Here is a 21,547-nt window from a genome sequence, read left to right as displayed (position 1 = left end):
TAGGAAGTCAGTGCAGGGTCTCCTGTGACCATTCCTCTCAGCAACAAGTTTACCCCTTTGGGTACTGCTGAGGGGGATGACCTATCTGGGCAAGGCGACAGCAGCCAGGCCAGTAGCACTGTGGTCAGCTCTGAGGCTCAGAAGGGAGAAGTCAGGCAGAGTGATAGTCAGAGGGGACTCGATAGCTCGGGGTACAGATAGAAGATTCTGTGGCCACTGAAGAGACGCCAGGATGGTGTGATGCCTCCAGAGTGCCAGGGTCCCGGATGTCTTGGAGCGGTTGCAGAATATTCTTAAGGGGGAGGGGGAGCATATTGGTACCAATGACATAGGCAAGAGAGGGGAAGAGGTCCTGTGCAGTGAGTATAGGGCGTTAGGAAGGAGGCTGAAGAGCAGGAAGTCCAAGGTAGTGATCTCCAGATTACTCCCGGTGCCATGGGCTGGTGAAGGAAGGAACAGGACAAGAGCACAGACAAAGGAGTGGCTGGGGAGATGGTGCAGGGGCCAGGGTTTCAGGTTCTTGGATCATCAGAACCTTTTCTGGGGAAGGGGTGACCTGTACAAGAGGGTGATGCAGGAAGTGCTGGATCCCCTCCTGAATTGGAGGGGAACCAATATGCTGGCCGGGAGGTTTGGTAATGTTACTGGGGAAGGTTTAAACTCACTTCACAGGGGATGGGAACTGGAACAACAGGTCAGTAAGTGGGGGAACGGGCAGGAGGGCTGATGTCAGGGAAGGTAGTATTAGGCAGATTCCTGATAACAGATGTGATGGGACGAATGGTTTGAAGTGTTTGTACTTCAATGCTCAGAGTATTATGGGCAGGAGTGATGAACTTAGAGCATGGATCAGTATGTGCAACTGTGATGTTGTGGCCATTACAGAGACTTGGTTGAGGGAGGGTCAGGAATGGGTGGTCAATGTACCAGGGTTTCAGAGTTTCAGGAAGAATAGAGAGGCGGGTAAAAGAGGGGGAGGAGTCGCAATACTAATTAGAGATAATATATCAGCTGCACTCCGGGGAGACATAACAGAGGCTCCGATACAGAGTCCATATGGGTAGAACTCAGGAATAGGAAGGGTGCAATCACTCTCTTGGGGGTGTACTATAGACCTCCCAATAGCCACAGGGACACTGAGGAATGGATATGCAAACAGATTAGGGAAATGTGTAAACATTACAGGGTTGTGGTCATGGGAGACTTCAACTTCCCTGATATAGATTGGGACCTTTTTAGTGCAAGGGGGTTAGATGGGGCAGAATTTGTTAGGTGTATCCAGGAGGGGTTCCTAAATCAATATGTTGACATCCAACAAGGGGAGAGGCTATTCTGGACCTGCTGTTGGGAAATGAGCCTGGCCAGGTGACTCACCTGTCAGTGGGTGAACAATTGGGGAACAGTGACCACAGCTCATTAACTTTCAGCATAGCTAGAGATAAGGATAGGTATGGGGCTAGCGGGAGGGTTTTAAATTGGAGCAGGGCTAATTATGAAGGCATAAGGCAGGAACTAGGTGGAGTAAACTGGGACCACCTTTTTGCTGGCAAGTCCATGTCAAACATGAGGAACATGTAGGTCTGTCCTGATTAGAAGCAAGGACATGAATGGCAAAATAAGGGAACCTTGGATGTCTAGAGAAGTGGTGAACTTAGTCAAGAAGAAAAAGGACAGGTATGTAGAGCTTTGGAAGTCAGGATCAGACAGAGCACGTGAGGACTATAAAGAAGCTGGGAATGAACTCAAAAAAGGAATTAGGAAAGCCAGGAGGGGCCATGAAAAGTCCTTAGCAAGTAGGATTAAGGAGGATCCAAAGGCATTCTATACCTATGTCAGGAATAAGAGGATAACGAGGGAAGGGTAGGACTACTTAAGGATAAAGAATGGAATCTATGTTTGGGTGCAGAGGATGTGGGTGAGGTTCTGAATGAGTATTTCTCTTTAGTATTTACCCAGGAAAAGGACATGCAGGATGCAGAAATTGGAACTGAGGGTGTAAACATGTTAGGGCATTTAGAGGTCAAGGAGGAGATAGTGTTAGGTCTCCTAAACAGTATCGAGGTGGATAAATCCCCAGGGCCCAATGGGAAATACCCCAGGTTACTGAGGGAGGTGAAAAAGGAAATTGCTGGGGCCTTGACCAGTATCCTTGTATCCTCTTTGACCATGGGTGAGGTCCCGGAGGGCTGGCGAGTGGCTGATGTTGTTCCTCTATTTAAGAAAGGAACAAGGGAAAATCCAGGGAACTGTAGGCTGGTGAGTCTCACATCAGTTGTAGGGAAATCGCTGGAGAAAATTCTTAAGAGACAGGATATACGAGCATCTGGAATCCAGTGGCTTGATTAAGGAAACCCAGCATGGCTTTGTGTGGGGCAGGTCGTCTCTCACTAACCTGGTTGAGTTTTTTGACAGGGCGGCGAGAGAGATTGATGAAGGCAGAGCTGTGGATGTCATCTATATGGACGTCAGGAAGGCATTTCACAAGGTCCCACATAATCGCTTAATCAAGAAAGTTTGGATGCATGGAGTCAGTGGAGAATTGGCTGTGTGGATCCAGAACTGTCTTGATCAGAGAAGACAGAGGGTGGTGGTTGAGGAGACTTATTCGGGCTGGAGGCCTGTGAGTAGTGGTGTTCCGCAGGGATCTGTGCTGGGACCTCTGCTGTTTGTGATGTACATAAATGACCTGGATGAGTATGTTGATGGGTGGGTTAGTAAGTTTGCAGATGAAACCAGATTGGCGGAGTTGTGAATAGTGTAGAAGACTGGCGATGGATACAGCAGGATATAGATCAGCTGCAGATGTAGGCAGAGAAATGGCAGAGTTTAACCCGGATAAATGTGAGGTGTTGTACCTTGGTAGGACTAATGTCACGAGGCCGTACACCCTTAAGAGCAAGACCCTCAGTGATTACACGGGTAGATAGGGTGGTTAAGAAGGCTGATGGAATGCTTGCTTTCATTAATTGAGGTACTGAGTAGAGGAGTCAAGAAGTTATGATGCATCTCTACAGAACTCTGGTTTGGCTGCAGTTACAGTATTGTGTGCAATTCTGGTCACCTCGCTATAGGAAGGATGTTGAGGCTTTAGAGAGGGTGCAGAGGAGGTTTCTTCAGATGCTGCCTGGATTAGAAGGCACATCCTATCAGCAGAGGCTGGACAAACTTTGGCTCTTTTCTCTGGAGCGGTGGAGGCTGAGGGGTGATCTGTTGGATGTGTATAAAATGATGAGGGGCATAGATAGGGTGGACAAGCAATATCTTTTTCCCATTATTGAGTGATCCAATATCAGAGGGCATGCACTTAAGGTGAGAGGGGGTAGCTTCAGAAGAGATGTGAGGGGTAAGTTTTTTACTGAGAGGGTGAAGGATGCCTGTAATGCATTGCCTGATAGGGCGGTGGAGGCACATTCATTGGGGCTTGGATGGGCACATCAATGAGAGGAAAATGGAGGGATGTGGGCATTTTGTAGGTAGGAGGGATTAGCTGTGTCGGCACATTGTGGGCCGAAGGGCATGTTCTGTGCTGTACTGTTGTATGTTCTTCTATGTTCACTGTGTTCCAGGTACTCCCCCCTCTCTGGGTGAGTAAGGTCCCCCTCACACTCCCTCTGAATCTCTGGCACCTCACCCCACATCTATGTCTTTGGGACGGGCTCAGATGGGCACCGTGGTCATCATGGACCAGTTGGGCTGAAGGGCCTGTTTCCCTGCTGTACCACGAATTGTTTTTGTTCAAATCGTGTTCTTGTCAAAATTGTGCATCATTAAAGTTTAATTTGTTTTTCTTGTGAATACCGCTGACCCGACCCTCTGTGCCTGTGATGCTGCTGACGTGGGTTCTCTCTGCCCCTGTGCACACATGCACCTGTGCAGATTCCAACAAACTCCACTTTGACTTTACCTCCCATGTGGCGGCCACATTTCCCAGAGAAAGCAGCCAAACTCTTCCTCTCAAGCACCACCAGTGTTCTCAAATCCCTCTCTCTGAACAGCCCTGGGAGTGAAGCAACATCCCTTCCCTTCCTCAGTCCCAGCTGTGAACTGTTCCTGAAGTGGGAACTGGTTTCCCCGCTGCCTGTCCCGTAACAACACAATGTGGGAAACCTTGACCACAACTGCACCCACCTTAGACGGACAAACCACGGTTTTTAAACCCATGATTTGTGCTCCCACTGCAGCCTGTCTCTCCGTCCCATTGTACCTGACCTCCTGCAGAGGCAGCTCCTGAGAATTGCCCACATTCCTCCCACACCGACAGCAGCAGTGAGAGTGCCCGACGGGAGAGGGAGCAGAGACTTCCTCAGCAGCAGCCGGTGCAGAGTGCTGACTGCACCCAACCTGTTCCCCCGGACTGAAGGGAATGTAAAGCAAGGCTCAGAACTGGAGGGTGTCATGGTTCTGTCTCCCAGAGTGTATGTAGGGACTGGTCCCTCTACACCCATTGTCCCGTCAATATGCCCGCATTGACCTTCTGCCTTTACTGTGTTGCTTCCAATAACGTCACAGCTGAAGGAGAACAGAGATACATTCCCATCAACAAGGGTCACCAGCAGGTGCACCAAACAACCCCCGAGATATTTCACAGCAACAGGAAGGGTCTTTCACCCATTCAACCCGGCGTTACTTGAGATCACGTCTTATGTACAAATCACTGAAGCTGGAATTGACCGAATGAGAGTGCGGTTTGTTCAGCAACAACTACACACGACCAGCAAGTGGCTGTTCATGCAGATATTCCACAGACAGATGGAACTTGGATCCCCACTGCCCCACACTGCCCAGTGTGTTCCCCCCACCCCATCTCCCCACACTCCCACCACCACATACCCCGCACTACACCCCCCCATCCCCACCTTCCCACACCCGGCCACAGTCTCCCTCCATCACCCTGGGGGGTGTATGTTCCGGGGACATGGGCTTCGCAGGCTGAGCAGCATTAATTGTCCATCGACAGTTGTCCCTGACAAGGTGATGACCTGACCTTGAACCACTGCAGACCTTGAGATGTGGGTGGACCCACGAGGTGTCAGGGAGGGAGTTCCAGGACTTGGACCCAGCGACAGTGAGGGAATGGCGAGATATTTCCAAGTCAGGACGGTGTGAGGTTTGGAGGGCAACGTGCAGGCAGTGGTGTCCCTGTGCTTCTGCTGCCCGTGTCCTTCCAGCTGGCAGAGGTGGTGGGTTTGGAAGGTGCAGCCGAAGGAGCCTTGGTGAGGTGCTGCAGTGCGTGGTGTTTTAGGGGACAGACTACTGCCCCTGTGTGTGGGTGGGTGTGGGTGGGGAGCCGATCACGTGAGGTGTTGGGTGTTCCCGATCCGGGCTGCTCCGGCTCAGTTCCCTTCCTTCTTCTGGTCGTTCCCGGTGCTTTGCCCTGTGCCTTGGGGATGGAGGTACCTGCAGGGGAGCTTCTCTCTCAGCACCTGCCGCACCTGTGGACCAGGGGAATGGGCGGTCAGTGTGGGGGGAGTGGTGGGGAGACAGGGGGCAGTGTCCAGGGTCAGTGTCCGGTCTAGGTCAGAGAGAGCCCCCCTCATCGCAGGGACCATCGCCCGTCCCCAGGGGAATTCCCCTCCCCCCCACAGGGTCCATCTGCCCACCCCAGGGATAAACCCCCAACCCGCAGGGTCCACCCCTCCCATCCCAGCAGATACCCCCGACCAGGAGACACCCCCCCACACCAGGCACCACGGGGTAACCCTGGTAACCAGACCCCCCCACGCCAGGCACCGTGGGGTGACCACGGTAACCACAACCCCTACACCAGGCACTGCGGGGTGAGCACAGTAACCAGACCACCCCCCCAAGACTAGGAACACTCCCTCACCCAGCGAGAGATCTCCTGCTCCTCGGCCGATCCCACCGGGCCATCCCCAACGTATAGCACGGCCGCCTCCCCGACCAGCTCCTCACACTCCTTGTCTGTGGGCAGCCCCAGTGCTGGAAGGTGGAGACATGGCGTCAGTCAGCCCACCGCCTGAGCTCAGGGGCAGCCATGGGCACAGGGGGAAGGGTGGACATTGGGGGTGGGGGCAGGGTGAGGATGGACCCAGGGAGGGGGAGATGTACAGACCCTCAGACAGTGAGGGAGGGGCTGTGTGACCCCCACAAGGAATACAATGGGTTTGGGGAGGTTTCCACAACACTGGGACCTGGTCTCCCCCTGAATACGGAGGGTGGACCACACAGGGGGACACTGGGCACCAACTCTGACTGAGGGTCACAAGACACAAGACCTGGTACCTGGGGGTGTCTCCCCCACTGGGGCAGGGGGCGGTCCCTGGGGGGGACTCTCTAGTTGATGATCCTGTGTGTCCTTCACCTCCAGAAGTCTGGCGATCTGGAATAAATGAAGAGACACGGGAGACGGGCAGTGAAACCGCTTCCCACATGTCAGTGACTCTGCTCCCAGCCCTCTCTGCGGCACTGTGTTCCAGGTACTCGCCCCTCTCTGGGTGAAGAAGGTCCCCCTCACATCCCCTCTTAAATCTCTGCCCCTCACCCCAGATCTGTGTCCTCTAGTTTTATTCACCTCTGAGGGGAAACGTCAGTTTGCCCCATCTATCCCCCCATCATTTATACCCAGTGTTATGTCCCCTGCCTGAAGGTCACTCCAAACCCACCCACCTACAACTCAACTGCCCTCACCCACCCAGCCCCAGACCTCAGTCCCCGAGTGCTGACTGACAACCCATCTCCCCCAGCCCCGTGAAGCAGCCTCAGACCCAGGCGTGGGTTGTTCACTGGGGAAATGGACACCACCCCTTCCAGAGATCTTGGACACTGCTGACGTTTGGTACCGAGGGAGGGGGGAGCAACGGAACTGACATTCACCCCCCACTGCACTGCATGTCCAGCAGGTGAATGGGTCCACCTGAGGTTCCACCTCACACAGGGAGAGAGACTGACACAGGACCTGGTCTTGAGGACATGTCTCCCCACGGGACAGGGGACGGTTCCTGGGTGGGGTCTCCAGTTGGTGATCCTTTGGCCTGTTCCCTTGTGGAATTCTCCGGGTCTGGAGTAAAGGAACAGAGACACGAGAGAGGCCAACAGGCTGGGACAGGAGTTCAGGGAATGGAGAACTGGGTCTGTGGAGAAACCAACATCAGCCGCTCTCCCTCCACCAACTCTCCCTCCCAAACCTCCGTCACCCCAGGTCACTGCCCTCAGTCTGAGTCGGGATGGATTTCAGGGAGTGAACCTGGGGAGCAGGGTTCCCTTCAATGCTCCCACCACTGAGACCTGAGCTTGCAGACCCTGCTGGGGTGGTGGTCAAACCCGGACCAGGTTCTGCACTCGTTGTTCCCTGGGGTTCCCAACTTGTGTCCGACTGTCGATTCTCCATCACACTCACCTGTCTCTGACCTGTCCCACTGATACACTCACTGGATCCCTCCGACTCCCTCCTCCCCTCCCCTCTGTCCCCTCTTCCCTTTCTATCTCCCTCCTCCCTTCCCCTCTCCTCTTTCAGCCTCCACTCTCCTCTTTCAGCCTCCACTCTCCTCTCCCCTCTGTGTCCCGCCACCCCCTGTCTCCCTGCTCCCTTCCCCTCCCCTCTGGCCTCCCTCCTCCATTCCTCTCTCCCCCTCTGTCTCCCTCCATGCCCTTTCTAACTGCTCCCCTCCCCAATCCCCTCCCTCCTCCACATCTGCTCTCCTTACCCACCTTGTCCCCCCCCCTCGCTCCTTCCCGTCCACTCTCCCTACCCACTCTCCATCCTCCCCTGGTCCCTCCCTCTCTATACAACCCCCCCCCTCCCCATATGGCCTCCCGCCCTCACTTAACCCCACCTCCTCACTCTGTCCCACGCCCTTCCTCCTCCTCGCCCACTGTCCCTTCCAAAACTCCACCTCCGCCCCCTTCTTCCCGCCGTCCTCCCTCCCCTCCAGCGTCCTTCCTCCCCTCCCTTCCTCTCCGCTCACCTCACTCCACCCGCATTGCCTCTGTTCCCGCACCTGACCCTGCCCCCTCCACCCTCCCTCCTCTCTCTTCCCTCCCTTGGTCCTCCCCTATCACCCACCTCCCCTCCACCCGCTCTCACTCCTCCCTTCCCTCAGCTCTCCCTCCGCCCATCTCTCCATCAGAGTGAGATGGGGGTGGACCCAGGGAGGGGAAGATGTACAGACCCTCAGGGTCAGGGTGGGGGTTGGCCCAGGGAGGGGGAGATGTACAGACCCTCAGGGTCAGGGTGGGGGTGGACCCAGGGAGGGGGAGATGTACAGACCCTCAGACAGTGAGGGAGGGGCTGTGAGACCCCCACAAGGAACACGATGGGTTTGGGGAGGTTTCCCCAACACTGGGACTTGGTCTCCCCCTGAACACTCACCGGATCCCTCCGACTCCCTCCTCCCCTCCCTTACCCACTCCGTCCCCCTCCTCCCCTTCCCTCCTTCCTCCGTCCCCCTCCTCCGCTCACCTCACCCCCACCCCACCCCCGTCACTTTCCTCCTCCCCTCTCTGGCCTCCCATATCCGCCCCACCAGGCCTGCACTCCCCTCTCCCCCTCCGACCTCTCTCCCACAAGTCCTCCCTTCTCTCTGCTCTTCTTCCTCCAATCCCCCCCTCCCCACCTCCAGTCTCCCTCACCCCGCTCTCCACACACTGCCCTCTCCACTCACCTCCTCAATGTTTTCAGACACAGCAGTGTAGTGGTTCATGTGACGCTTTACAGCACCAGTGACCCTGGTTCAATCCCGGCCGCTGTCTGTAAGGAGTTTGTACGTTCTCCCCGTGTCTGCGTGGGTTTCCTCCGGGTGCTCCGGTTTCCTCCCACATTCCAAAGACGTACGGGTTAGGAAGTTGTGGGCATATGTTGGCGTCGGAAGTGGGGCGACACTTGCGGGCTGCCCCCAGAACACTCGATGCAAAAGATGTACTTCACTGTGTGTTTTGATGTACATATGACTAATAAAGAAATCTTAAAACTCCCCTCTTCCCTCATCTCCGTCCTCCCCTCTCTGCACTCCCAGACGCTGCTGTGGTCAGACCAGGGGGCAACCCCTCCCCTCCCCCCCCACCCCTGTGTCCCCGGGGAACGGTGACCGACCTGTACAATACACAGAGTGACCGTCGAGTGACGGCTTCAGCCGACACACAAAGTAACCGGAGCAGTTTTTCACCCTGATCTCCCGGTTCCAGTAGCAGGTGTTTCCGTCCCAGGTGAAGCAGACGGTCCTGGTCACCTCCCCCTCTCCCACACTGGGATGGGAACCTGGAATGAGGGTTACAAACACTGTAAAATATCCCCGGTCCCACAGAACAGCGGAAATGTGAATCGGGACCACTGGGAAGCAGTGGGTCACAACCCAGGGTCCGGTCCAGCCACAGTCAGCGGGGAGCTGCTGCCCTCGCCCTGCCCACCCCACACTCCCGCAGCAGCACCTGGTCCCTGAGGACGGCTCCTGTTGGGGAGGTCCTGGGGGTCCCCAGGCTTCAGACTGAAACACAAGCCCCGCCCCTGATGTGTACTGACAGGTGGTGAAGCCCCGCCCCTGATGTGGGCTGGAAGGCGAGAGCTCGGGGCTGGCGTTTTGACAGTGAATCCAGTGAAGGACACAAACGTCAGGCTCTGTCAGTACATGGGGGTGGGAAGGGTTAGAGGGAGATGGGCCAAACACGGGGAAACGGGACTAACGGGACATCCTGGTGGGCATGGATGGGATGGGCTGAAGGGCCTGATCCAATGCTGCATTCTCATCGACTCTGAGCTAAATGTTGGGTCTATTTAACCGCTGCCACCAACTGATGAACTGTGGGGCCCTGAGACGTGACCAGTTCCCTGGGACCCTCTCTACCAGTGAACTGAGTGGAGCTGCTGAAACTGTGCCGGGTCTAATGTGGAACGGGGTCAGCGGTCGGATCCGCAGCCCAACTCCCGGCAAACTCCAGGAACCAGCGCTCGCCCCGACTCCATGAGGATCCGGGTACGGAGCGCAGTCTGAGTGAGTGTGGGGACACCTCTCAGGGAGTCTGGGTTCCTCTGAAGGGATCTGGGTGGTCAGATTGACCCTCCCCAGAAATAACTGAGCCCCACTGTTGTAAACTCTGACCCTACCGTTTAACCAGCCCGCTCTCTCCCCGGAGCAGTGATTCACTGGAACGACAGTCTCAGGAATCTTCCGTCCGCCGGAACTGAAACAACAATCAGAGAGTCAGCCCCTGAACTGAGGGAGTTTATTCACCCGGAGAAAGACCGGGAATTGAGCCAATTCTGTCTGCACCCTGTCCCTGGTCAATATTCCCCCAATCCCGGGAATTCCCCTGTTGTTCTCTCTCCCCTTCTACCTTCCCTTTCTCTCTCTCTACAATGTGGGATCTCCCCTTTCCCTGTATTTACTCCCCATGCATTGTAGTGACTGATGATCCCGGTCTCCCTGCATTTCCCCCTCACACACCCCTTGTTCTCCTGTTCACATTCTCCAGTTCCTCAGGAATTATCCTTTCACGTTACCTGTTAAATCTGTACCATCCCACCACAAGATCTCCATCATCCATCCATCGGCCAGTGCACTCAGTGCTGGAACAATCTGTGCTCCTCCAGGGCTGATCCAGGACGGTGTGGGTTACACACGGATCACCGAGTGCGGAGTCTGCGGCTGAGGGACAGAATGATGTTCAGTGTTAATGTGAAGTTCAGCTCATGTCCCCCAGCCTCTTGTTCCCCCAACCAGCCTCACCCCACTTCCACCGTCACCAAGCCCGGAGCACCAATAATCTCCCATTGACTCTCTGAGCGAGAACAACATGACCCAGATAAACACTGGACCCAGCCCCACCGCTCTGAACTCAGCTTCACCACTCTCCCACCAGGTACTGGTCACCACAAAGACCACCTTTTAGCCCATCGACTACATGCCTGCTTCCAGGGGAGCAATCCCACCAGTCCCATTGCCCCTCTCCTTACTTCCGTGTACCCCGACAGCTGATTCACTCTCTGACACCTGCCCACCAGCTCCCCTTTCACTTCTCCAGGAGGCAGATACAAGGACATCATTTCCAGTCAGTGAAACATTGGGTCCAGTCACCCTGGATCTCACGCATCTTCATCCCCTGGACCAAGTTCAGGCTGTGGAGAATAGGTCTAATTTGGCATCGTGTTGGGTGCAGCCGTTGAAGGGCCAGTTCCTGTGCTGCACTGTTCGATGTTCCAGATCCTGCACACAGACACCGACTGAGGTCAGGATGGAAGCCGGACCTCTGGAACTGTCAGCTCCATCACGCCACCCATTGGGCTGTGGGGCAGCCTGTAGGACTGGATGTTGGAACGTTGGGTGTTTGTGTGAAGAAAGGAGAATGCATCCTGAAGAAAGAAGCCTCCCTCCCCTCCCCAGGTGAGGACACGAGGCAGGAATGAATGTGCTGCACATTCCCACACGCTCACAGGAACTGACAATAAAAGCTGTGTCCACTCCATGGTGAAGAGATGAATTGCAAGAGCCTTGTCTGAATGGCACCAGTCAGTTCCAGCCCTTCCACAGCCCTTGGCAAGAGTCACACACACGGAACTGGCCCGTCAGCTCACAGAGTCAGCACTGAGTATCAAACAATCACTTCCACCAGTCCGACACTGTTCCATTTCATTCTCCTCACATTCCCGTCAACTCCCCCCACAACCTAACCTCACCCACACACTGAGGACAACTTCCAGCCGACAATTAACCTCCCAACCCGCATGTCTTTGGGATGTGGGAAGAAACCGGAGAACCTGGGGGAAATCACATGGTTACAGGGAGAACGTGCAAACTCCACACAGACAGCTCCAGAGGTCAGATTTGAACTGGGTTCACTGGAGCAGCCTTCCATCCCTCCTCAAACTGTGTCCATGAGCACTGAGACCACCTTCCCCCGGCTCCTCTCTCAGACTGAACCAGCCCTTGGCAGCTCTGCTGCACTCACTGATGTGCTTCCAGATACATCTCTGCCCCATTGTGACCTTCCCTCTGTAACGTCACCGACTCTGTCCCTGCCTCAGTCCCTCTTTCACTCAGCCATGCTGTTATCACCTCTAGACTTGGTTCCCCGTCCCACTCCTGACCAGCTCCCCTCTGTTCTCCACACACTCTGCTGCCTGTGTCTGCAACTGCCCCGAGTCCCCTTCACCCACCGTCCCTGTGTCACTGTTCAACTTTCAAATACATCCACCCTTGTGTTCACATCCCAACAGACCCTCACCGCTTCCTACCTCTATCACCTCCTCCAGACTGATACCCCTCCACCAATTCCAGCCTTCCAGAATGGGATCACTCCACCTCTGGCCCTGACCTCTGCTCCCTCAGTGTTAAAGGCTGGATTCTCTGCCGAAACCTCTCCGTCTCTCCATCTCCCTCCCTCCCTGTTGCTGCTTTATCACCCCTGGCGTCTGGCCAAGACTTTGAACACCTGTTGTAATCCCTGTGTCTGATTGATAATGTTCCAGTGGTCCCTTGTATTCTGTTACCCCAGTTCAACGCACTCAATCCACACGTTGTCACTGCCCCTCTGCACAGACAATAAATAAAACCTACTTCCCCTCACTGTGCACGGCGTGTTGTTTACCCCTGCTGGAAATTACTCACCCAGAGAACCCAGGATCAGCAGCAGAACCCTTATTTCACTGGGTGACATCCTGGAATTAAAACCAGAGAGAAATGAGACCCTGGAGGCTCGGGGGAAGCTGTAAACTGGGACAGGAGCTGGGGAACAGAAGGTATGTCCATCCACAGTTGGTAGAGGTACATCACTCCCTCACTGGGACCCCACACACAGGGGGAAGATCTCCCTCCCTCCCTCCCCTCCCTCCCTCCCTCCCTCACTGGGACCCCACAGATGGGGGGTAGGGTCTCCATCTCCTTTCACTGAATCAACACAGATCATTTCCTTGGACCTTGCCCCCATGTGATATACACACACCACATACTCTCTCTCTCTCAGACTCTCTCTCTCTCCCACTCTCTATCTCACACATCAGAGTCACAGAGCAATACAGCACAGATACAGGACCTTCGGCCCACGTCCATGCCGACCACGGTGCCCACCCAGCTAGTCCCAATTTCCTGCGTTGGGCCCATATTCCTCCAAGCCCCACCTCTCCACCGACCTGTCCAAGTGCTTCTTCAATGATCCTGTTGTACCTGCCTCCCCCACTGCCTCTGGCAGCTCGTTCCCTGCACTCACCACCCTGTGGAAAAGTTGCCCCCTCAGGTCCCTTTTAAATCTTTCCCCTCTCACCCTAAACCTGTGCCCCCAAGTGTTGGATTCCCCTACCCTGGGGAAAAGATTGTTACCGCCCCCCCTGATCTCTGCCTCTCATTATTTTAAACACCTCTATAAGGTCGCCCCTCATTCTCCTACGTTCCAAGCAGTTAGCGCGATGCTATTACAGCGCCAGCGATCGGGGTTTGATTCCCGTCACTGTCTGTAAGGAGTTTGTACATTCTCCCGTGTCTGCGTGGGTTTCCTCCGGGTGCTCTGGTTTCCTCCCACATTGCAAAGACGTACAGGTAGGTTAATTTGGGTTTTAAAACGGGCAGCGCGGACTCGTTGGGTCGGAAGGGCCTGTTACCACGCTGTAAATAAAATTTTAAAAAAAGATAAAGACCCAGCCTGGCCGACCTCTCGGTGTAACTCGGGCCATCCTCGGAAATCTTTCCTACACTCTTTCCAGTTTAACCACATCTTTCCTGCACACACACACACACACACACACACACACACACACACACCACACACACACAACACACACACACACACAACACACACACACACACACACACACACACACACACACACACACACACACACACACACACACACACACAAAGATGTCTGCTCAACCCAGTCTCCAGACGAGGTGTCGATGTGTGAGACCGAGGGAGTGTGGAACCACCTGAAACCTCCTCAGTCTCAGCGACGATCTGCTGGGAGGCTGTGTCAGGCTTGGCAACAGCTCACCAACTCCCTTCTGTGTCGGCTTCTACAGAGAACGACACCAGGCTGGGCAATGAAACTGGTGATGATGTTTGGGAAAAACATGCAAAGTAGGAAAACTGACATCTGTTGATGTGCAGTGAAGAGACCAGTGTTGTGTGGGTGAGCTTTCCTCCAACAAGCACGGCATGGCTGATGGGTCAGCTTTGAACAGAGGGCTGTGTACACTGGAACAGGAGCGGACACAGGGTGAGAGAGGGAGTTGTCACACGATAAACCCCGACTGATCATGAATTGTCAGCATTCTGCACTGGGCTGTTTACAGGTGCTGTGGTGTAATGTTGGGGGAGAGAGGGAGCAGAGCCAATACAGCCCCCTGCCTGCTCAGTAATGGGCCAGTGTTGGTCACTGGGCTGTGTACAGGGACTGTAATGGATAATACAAAGTCAGGCAGCATCACTTCCCGATGAGCTTGACACATTCTATGCATGTTTTGAACAGAAGGGGATTGGTTTGTCACCACCCACCCCAACAGCCTCGGATGCACCTGAACCCACAGTCACCGTTGTGGACGTAGGGTCAGTCTTCTGGAGAGTGAACCCGCGGAAAGCATCTGGCCCAGATGGTGTCCCTGGCCATGTCCTCAGATCCTGGGCAGATCAGCTGGTGGGGGTATTTGCAGACATTTCTCACCTCTCCCTGCTTCAATCTGAGGGTCCCAACTGCTTTAAGAACACTACTATCACCTCAGTACAAGGTAACATGCGTTTTACTGACTACCGCCCAGTGGCTCTGACATCCACCATCATGAAGTGCTTTGAGAGGCTGGTCACAGCACGAATCAACTCCAGCCTCCAGACAACCTCGACCCCACTGCAATTCACCCACCGCTGAAACAGGCCTACAGTGGACACCATCTCCCTGGCCCTACACTCAGCTCTGGAGCATCTGGACAGAAAAGACACCTACGTTATTGTTATTGGTATTAGTTTATTCTTGTCACTTGTACCGAGGTACAGTGAAAAACTTGTCTTGCGAACCGATCGTACAGGTCAATTCATTACACAGTGCAGTTACATTGAGCTAATACAGAGTGCATTGATGTAGTACAGGTAAAAACAGTAACAGTATAAAGTGTCACAGCTACAGAGAAAGCTGTTTATTAGACTGTTGTTTATTGACTACAGCTCTGCCTTCAATACTATAATCCCAAGGAAAGTCATCACCAAATTCTGAGACCTGGGACTCAACACCTCCCTCTGTAACTGGATCCTTGACTCCCTGACCAACAGACCACAATCAGTGAGGATAGGCAGCAATACCTCCGACATGATTATTCTTAGCACTAGTGCCCCACAAGGCTGCATCCTCAGTCCCCGACTCCACTCCCTATACACTCGTGACTGCGTGATCAGATCCTGCTCTAACTCCATCTCCCTTCTCCCCCTTCCCATCAGGCCGAAGATACCAAAGCCTGAAAGCACGTACCACCAGGCTCAAGGACGGCTTCTATCTCGCTGTTTTAAGACAATTGAATGGTTCCCTAGTACGATGAGATGGACTCTTGACCTCACAATCTACCTCGTTATGACCTTGCACCTTATTGTTTGCCTGCACTGCACTTTCACTGTAGCTGTGACACTTTATTCTACATTCTGTGTTGTTTTACCCTGTACCACCTCAATGTACTGCACAATGAATTGATCTGTACGATCGGTATTGAAGACAAATTTTGCACTGTACCTCGGAACAAGTGACAATATAAACCAATTCCAATGCAAGTAGGTATTAGACCCAGTGTAACCCCCTGCATGGCCAGTAATGGGCCAGGGTTGGTCAGTGGGCCGTGTACAGGGACTGTAATGGACAAGGAAGTTCAAGAGACTTTTATGGATATTGCAGTACAGAGGTAGATGTTTGGCCCCATGAGGGGTATTTATCAGCTCTGCTCAGAGAGCAGGAAGGAGCAACAAGTGGTGCGGAGGGCAAGTGGTGCATTGGCATTTAGTTCAAGAGGTTGGAGTTCAGAAACAGGGTAGTATCGTTCCAGTTCCAGGGTGTCAGTGAGGATGACCTGGAATACTATGTACAGTGTTGTCCCCTTGTGTCAGAAAGGATACATTAGCATTGAAGACAGTCCAGGAGAGATTCACTCGGCTAATTTCGGGGATGAGAGGGTTGTCCGATCACCAACATCTAAAACTGTTCGATTAGAATTGGGAGAATGAGAGATGATCTTCGGGAAACACCTCAAATCCTAAAGGGGCCGTAGCAGTGTCAATGTTCCCCGGGGGAGAGACTCAGACGAGGGGATATATGAAGGGAGAGGTCACTTCAAATGTCGGCATTCACTTCCCCGGACAGTTGTGGAGAACTTCACACCTCAGGAAGTTAATCGAACAAAATTAATTTGTGCAAGATTGGGGAATTGAGAGCTATGTGATGGCCCAGAACAGGAGTTGAGATCTGGGCAAACCAGCCACGATTGTAATGAAAGTCCTATTGGGCACTGGGCTGTGTGTTATGGAACAGGAATAGACGGAGAGGGTGAAGGAGGGAGAGTCCACAGCAGAAATCCCTCCCAGACCAGCAACTTGTTACCGTTGGACACTGGGCTGTGTATACAGGAACTGAAATGGACAGAGTGGATAATTCCTTCCCTGTATTGGGACTGGACATTGGTCTCTGAGCTCTGGAACTATCATGGACAGACAGCACACAGGCCCCAACAGCTGAGGGCCGATGCCCGATTGTGGATAATGGAGAGGTCAGAATTAGAGGGGCTCAGATCGTCAACACTCACAGGAATTGGGTGGGATTGCAGAGACGGGGAGGCGGGGAGACCATGGAGAGAACTTCAAACCAGGAAACCATGTCTGGAGGTGACATGGATTCCGCCCCCCCCCCCCCCCCCCCCCCCCCCCACCCCCCCCCCCCTCCCCCCCCCCCCCCCCCCCCCAATCTCTCTCCCTTCCCAACAACACACCTTCCCACAAACCCTCTCGTCCAGCTTTGTAATTTGTTTGTTTCTTTCCATTTGCTCAGGACGTATCCCCAGTCTCCGTCATTGTCCGTACCTGAGCTGCCTCAAACCAACGTCCCCAGGACTGGACCAGGATTGACCGGGGAATCGGTCGATAGGAACTCCAGTGAAAATGGGATTTGGAAAGAAATATGTGGAGTTTACAACACAGAGATGGACAGTTTTCAATCAGTCACATTGAGAGTGGCTGTTGTGAGGTGAAAGTGCTGTGTTTGAGGGGTCAGTGCTGAGACTTTGTCTCGAGAGGCTTTCAGCGAGGAGGCTGTGCTGTGGGAAGGGAAGGGAAGATCTTTTACTTTCCTCTCCAGTACCCAGTGAGTTGGAGATGGCAGTCAGCGCCGTCACATGTTCTTCCTGCAGGGTGTGGGAGATCAGGTCTCCACACTCCAGTGTCTCTGGTGACTCACACCGGTGGGAAGTCTGTCCGGCTGCAGATCCTGACTGACCACATCGAGCAGCAGGGGCTGTGGCTGGACTCACTCAGGAGCATCCGTGATGCTGAGAGCATCACAGGTGGGAACTGTGGTGAGGTGGTCACGCTGAAGGTACGGGCAGCAGGTCAATGGAGAGGCAGAGGGCTAGACAGGGAGTGCAGGCTTCCCCTGGGCCACTCCCCTCACTCACAAGTACATTGGTTTGGATGCTGTTGGGGGAACGGCCTTTCAGAGGAGAGCAGCAGCAGCAGCCAGGTCCGTGACACAACGACTGGCTCTGATGTACAACAGGGGAAGGTGGAGACCAGGGGAGCTGCAGTGAGAGGAGACCCCACAGTGAGGGGGACAGACAGGAGCAAACAAGACCCCAGGATGGTGTGATATCTCCTGGATGCCAGGGTCCAGGATGTCTCTGAGTGGTTGCAGAACATTGTTAAGTGGGAGGGTGAGCAGCCAGAGATGGTTGTACACATTGGTACTAATGACATGGGTAGAGAAAGGGATGAGGTCCTGTGGAGTGAATGGATGGGAGTTAGGAAAGAGGTTTAAAAAGCAGGAGCTGGAGGGTGGTGTTCTCCGGATTACTCCCAGTGCCATGTGCCAGTGAGGGCAGGAAGAGGAGGACCGGACAGGTGAATGTGCGGCTGAAGAGCTGGTGCAGGAGGGAGCGATTCCGGTTCTTGCACCACTGGGGCAGAGGTGATCTGTTCAGGAGGGGCGGGTTGCACCTGAACTGGAGGGGGACCAATATCCCAGTGGGCAGATTTTCTGGGGCTACCCCGGGAGGGTTTAAACTAGTCTGGCAGGGGCTGGACCCAAAGTAGTCGTGCGGCAGATGAGAAAGTTGAGGCAAACACAGAAATAACGCGGGTCCAGTCAGTCCAGTGGGCAGTCGGGCAGGGGCAGGGGCAGGACAGGGACCCAGGAAGGTCTGATGGGCTGAACTGTATTTACGTGAATGCGAGAAGCCTGACGGGTGAGGCAGCTGAGCTCAGGCATGGATCGGAACATGGGACTGGGATATCACAGCTCTTACAGGAACATGGGTTGAGGGAGGGGCAGGACTGACAGCTCAATGTCCCAGGGTACAGGTGCGACAGGACCTAAAGAGGTGGAGGTAAGAGAGGAGAGGAGTTGTAGTTTTGACCAGGGAGAACATCACAGCAGTACTGAGAGAGGATAATCCTCAGGGAATGTCCGGTGAGGCTACATGGGTAGAATTTAGGAATATGAAGGGGGTGATCACTTTGATGGGATGACAGTACAGGCCCCACAACAGTCAGCGGGAATGAGAGGATATGTGTAGAGAGATCCCACACAGCTGTAACAATAACAGGGCTGTAACAGTAGGTGACCTGAACTTCCCAAACATTGACTGGGACGGCCATTGTACTGAGGGATTGGATGGGGTGGAATTTGTTAAGTGTGTCTAGGAAAGTTTTCTGAAGCAATTTGTTGATGGCCCCACTGGAGAGGGGGACACTGGACATCCTCCTGGGAAATGAGGCAGGGCAGGTGACTGAGGTGTCAGTGGAGGAGCACTTTGGGAACTGGGACCAGAATTCTGAAAATCAGACTGATCCACATGTTCCCGTATTAAACTGGGGCACGGCGAATATTGATGTTCTGGGGCAAGAACTTGCAAAGGTTGATCAGCAGAGGCTGTTCACAGGTAAAGTGACGTCTGGCAAGTGGGACGGATTTGGAAGTGAGAGAGGGAGAGTTCAGGGCCAACATGTTCCTGTTAGAGTGAAGGGCAAGGTCGGCAGGATTTGCGAACCCTGGATGACACTGTGGGCAGTGAAGAAGGCTTTCAAAGCTTGCAGAGGGATCTGGACCAATTGGAAAACTGGGCCAGAAAATGGCAGAGGGAATTTAATGCAGACAAGTGTGAGGTGTTGCATTTTGGAAGGACAAATCAAGGTAGGACATACACAGTAAATGGTAGGGCACTGAGGAGTGCGGAAGAACAAAGGGATCTGGGAGTTCAGATACATAATTCCCTGAAAGTGGCATTGCAGGGAGACAGGGTTGTAAAGAAGGCTTTGGCATCCTGGCATTCATAATCAAAGTATTGAGTATAGGAGTTGGGATGTTATGGTGAGGTTGTATAAGACACTGGTGAGGCCAAATTTGGAGTATTGTGTGCAGTTCTGGTCACCTAACTATAGGAAGGATGTCGGTAAGGTTGAAAGAGTGCAGAGGAGATTTACTAGAATGTTGCCGTGTCTTCAGATTTGAGTTACAGGGTAAGACTGAACAGGTTAGGACTTTATTCTTTGGAGCGTAGAAGAATGAGGGGAGATCTGATAGAGGTTTACAAAATGATAAGGGGCATAGACAGAATAAATGCGAGTAGGCTCTTTCCACCTAGATTAGAAGAAATAAGTACCAGAGGACATGGCTTTAGGGTGAAAGGGAAAAGGTTTAGGGGGAACATTAAGGGGAACTTCTTCACTCAGAGAGTGGTGGGAGTGTGGAATGGGCTGCAATCTGACGTAGTAAATGCGGGCTCACTCTTAAGTTTTAAGAATAAATTGAATAGATACATGGACAGGAGAGGTCTGGAGGGTTATGGACTCGGTACAGGTCAATAAGACGAGCAGAATAAAGTTTTGGCACAGACCCGAAGAGCCGAATGGCCTGTTTTCTGTGCTGTAGTGTTTTATGGTTCTATGACGATGGATATTGAGGCTCTGGTCAGGAAAAAGGAGGCATATGTAAAGTGTAGGCAGTTGGCATCAGGTGAATCCTTGAGGTATATAAGGGAGGTAGGAAAACAGTACAGAAGGAATCAGGAAGGCAAAAAGGGGACATCAGATGGTTTGGCAGATAAGGTAAAGTAGAATCCAAAGAGATTCTGTAAGTATATTTGTGCAAAAGGGTAACTGGGAGAGAGTAGGTGCCCTTAAGGACCAATGTGGTCATCCATGTGTGGAGCCACAGGAGATGAGCAAGGTCTTAAATGAACACTTCTCTTCTGTACTTACTGTGCAAAAGGTCACAGAAGCCTCAGGAATTAAGGGAAGAGAACACTGCCCAGGCCCTGTCATTTATTGTGTAAGTCCTGCCCTGGTACGACTCCCCAAAATACATCACGTTCACACCTGAGTTAAATTCCGTCTGCCGTTCCTTTGCCCACTTTCCCAGTTGACCCAAATCCTGCTGTAACCTTAGACAACCTTCTTCAGTGTTCACACCACCACCAATTTTGGTGTCAACCACAAACTAATGAATTGTCCCACCTATATTCTCATCCAAACGGTTAACATGTGACAAACAGCAGAGGACTCAACACCGATCCCTACGGTACACCACTGGTCACAGGCCTCCGAACGGAAAAACAAACCTCCACTCCCGCCCTCCGACTCCTTCCCCCGCCAATTGTGTCCCCGACACTGGTCAGCTCACCCTGGGTCCCATTTTCACCGAAATGTGGGTCTGTGGGTCTGTAACCCAGTGATAGGGTACAAGGAGTGTCTGTGGGTCTGTAACCGAAGTGACAGGGTACAGGCGGTGTCCTGTGGGTCTGTAACCCAGCGACAGGGTACAAGGAGTGTCTGTGGGTCTGGAACCCCTGTGACAGCGTACAGGGAGCATCTGTGGGTCTGTCACCCAGTGACAGGGTACAGGGGGAGTCTGTGGGTCTGTAACCCAGTGACAGGGGTACAGGGGGCGTCTGTGGGTCTGTAACCCAGTGACAGGGTACAGGGAAGCATCTGTGGGTCTGTAACTCAGTGACAGGGTACAAGGAGCATCTGTGGGTCTGTCACCCAGTGACAGGGTACAGGGAGTGTCTGTGGGGTCTGTCACCCAGTGACAGGGTACAAGGAGGGTCTGTGGGTCTGTCACCCAGTGACAGGGTACAGGCGGTGTCTGTGGGACTGTAACCAGTGACAGGGTACAGGGGCGTCTGTGGGTCTGTAAACCAGTGACAGGATACAGGGAGCGTCTGTGGGTCTGTAACCCAGTGACAGGGTACAGGGGGGCGTCTGTGGGTCTGTAACCCAGTGACAGGGTACAGGGGGGCGTCTGTGGGTCTGTAACCCCAGTGACAGGGTACAAGGGAGCATCTGTGGGTCTGTCACCCAGTGACAGGGTACAGGGAGCGTCTGTGGGTCTGTCACCCAAGTGACAGGATACAGGAGCGTCTGTGGGTCTG

At 53.5% G+C, this 21,547-nt stretch overlaps 1 protein-coding gene across 2 annotated transcripts in view; it reads right to left on the bottom strand.

Annotated features, from left to right (window-relative positions):
• LOC127577095 (pancreatic secretory granule membrane major glycoprotein GP2-like) overlaps positions 1-21,547 on the bottom strand; it is an 88,792-nt gene that overhangs the window by 64,672 nt on the left and 2,573 nt on the right. Inside the window, exons 2-7 of one of the 2 annotated variants that reach the window (XM_052027977.1) lie at positions 12,558-12,607; positions 10,454-10,598; positions 10,058-10,134; positions 9,050-9,214; positions 6,244-6,340; positions 5,398-5,432 (exon numbers count right to left, since the gene is read on the bottom strand). In XM_052027977.1, the coding sequence (XP_051883937.1) occupies positions 5,417-5,432; positions 6,244-6,340; positions 9,050-9,214; positions 10,058-10,134; positions 10,454-10,598; positions 12,558-12,606 (549 nt within the window). In that variant the 5' untranslated portion in view covers position 12,607 and the 3' untranslated portion in view covers positions 5,398-5,416. Of the gene's footprint in view, positions 1-4,901; positions 5,433-6,243; positions 6,341-9,049; positions 9,215-10,057; positions 10,135-10,453; positions 10,599-12,557; positions 12,608-21,547 lie in introns of those variants that run through there. The other variant, XM_052027976.1, reaches the window with a different exon arrangement.

This window comes from Pristis pectinata, chromosome 13 (genome assembly GCF_009764475.1).
Source record: "Pristis pectinata isolate sPriPec2 chromosome 13, sPriPec2.1.pri, whole genome shotgun sequence".
NCBI classification, from domain to species: domain Eukaryota; kingdom Metazoa; phylum Chordata; class Chondrichthyes; order Rhinopristiformes; family Pristidae; genus Pristis; species Pristis pectinata.
The sequence above is the reverse complement of the archived record's forward strand: the minus strand, read 5'-3'. Positions and strand labels throughout refer to the sequence as shown.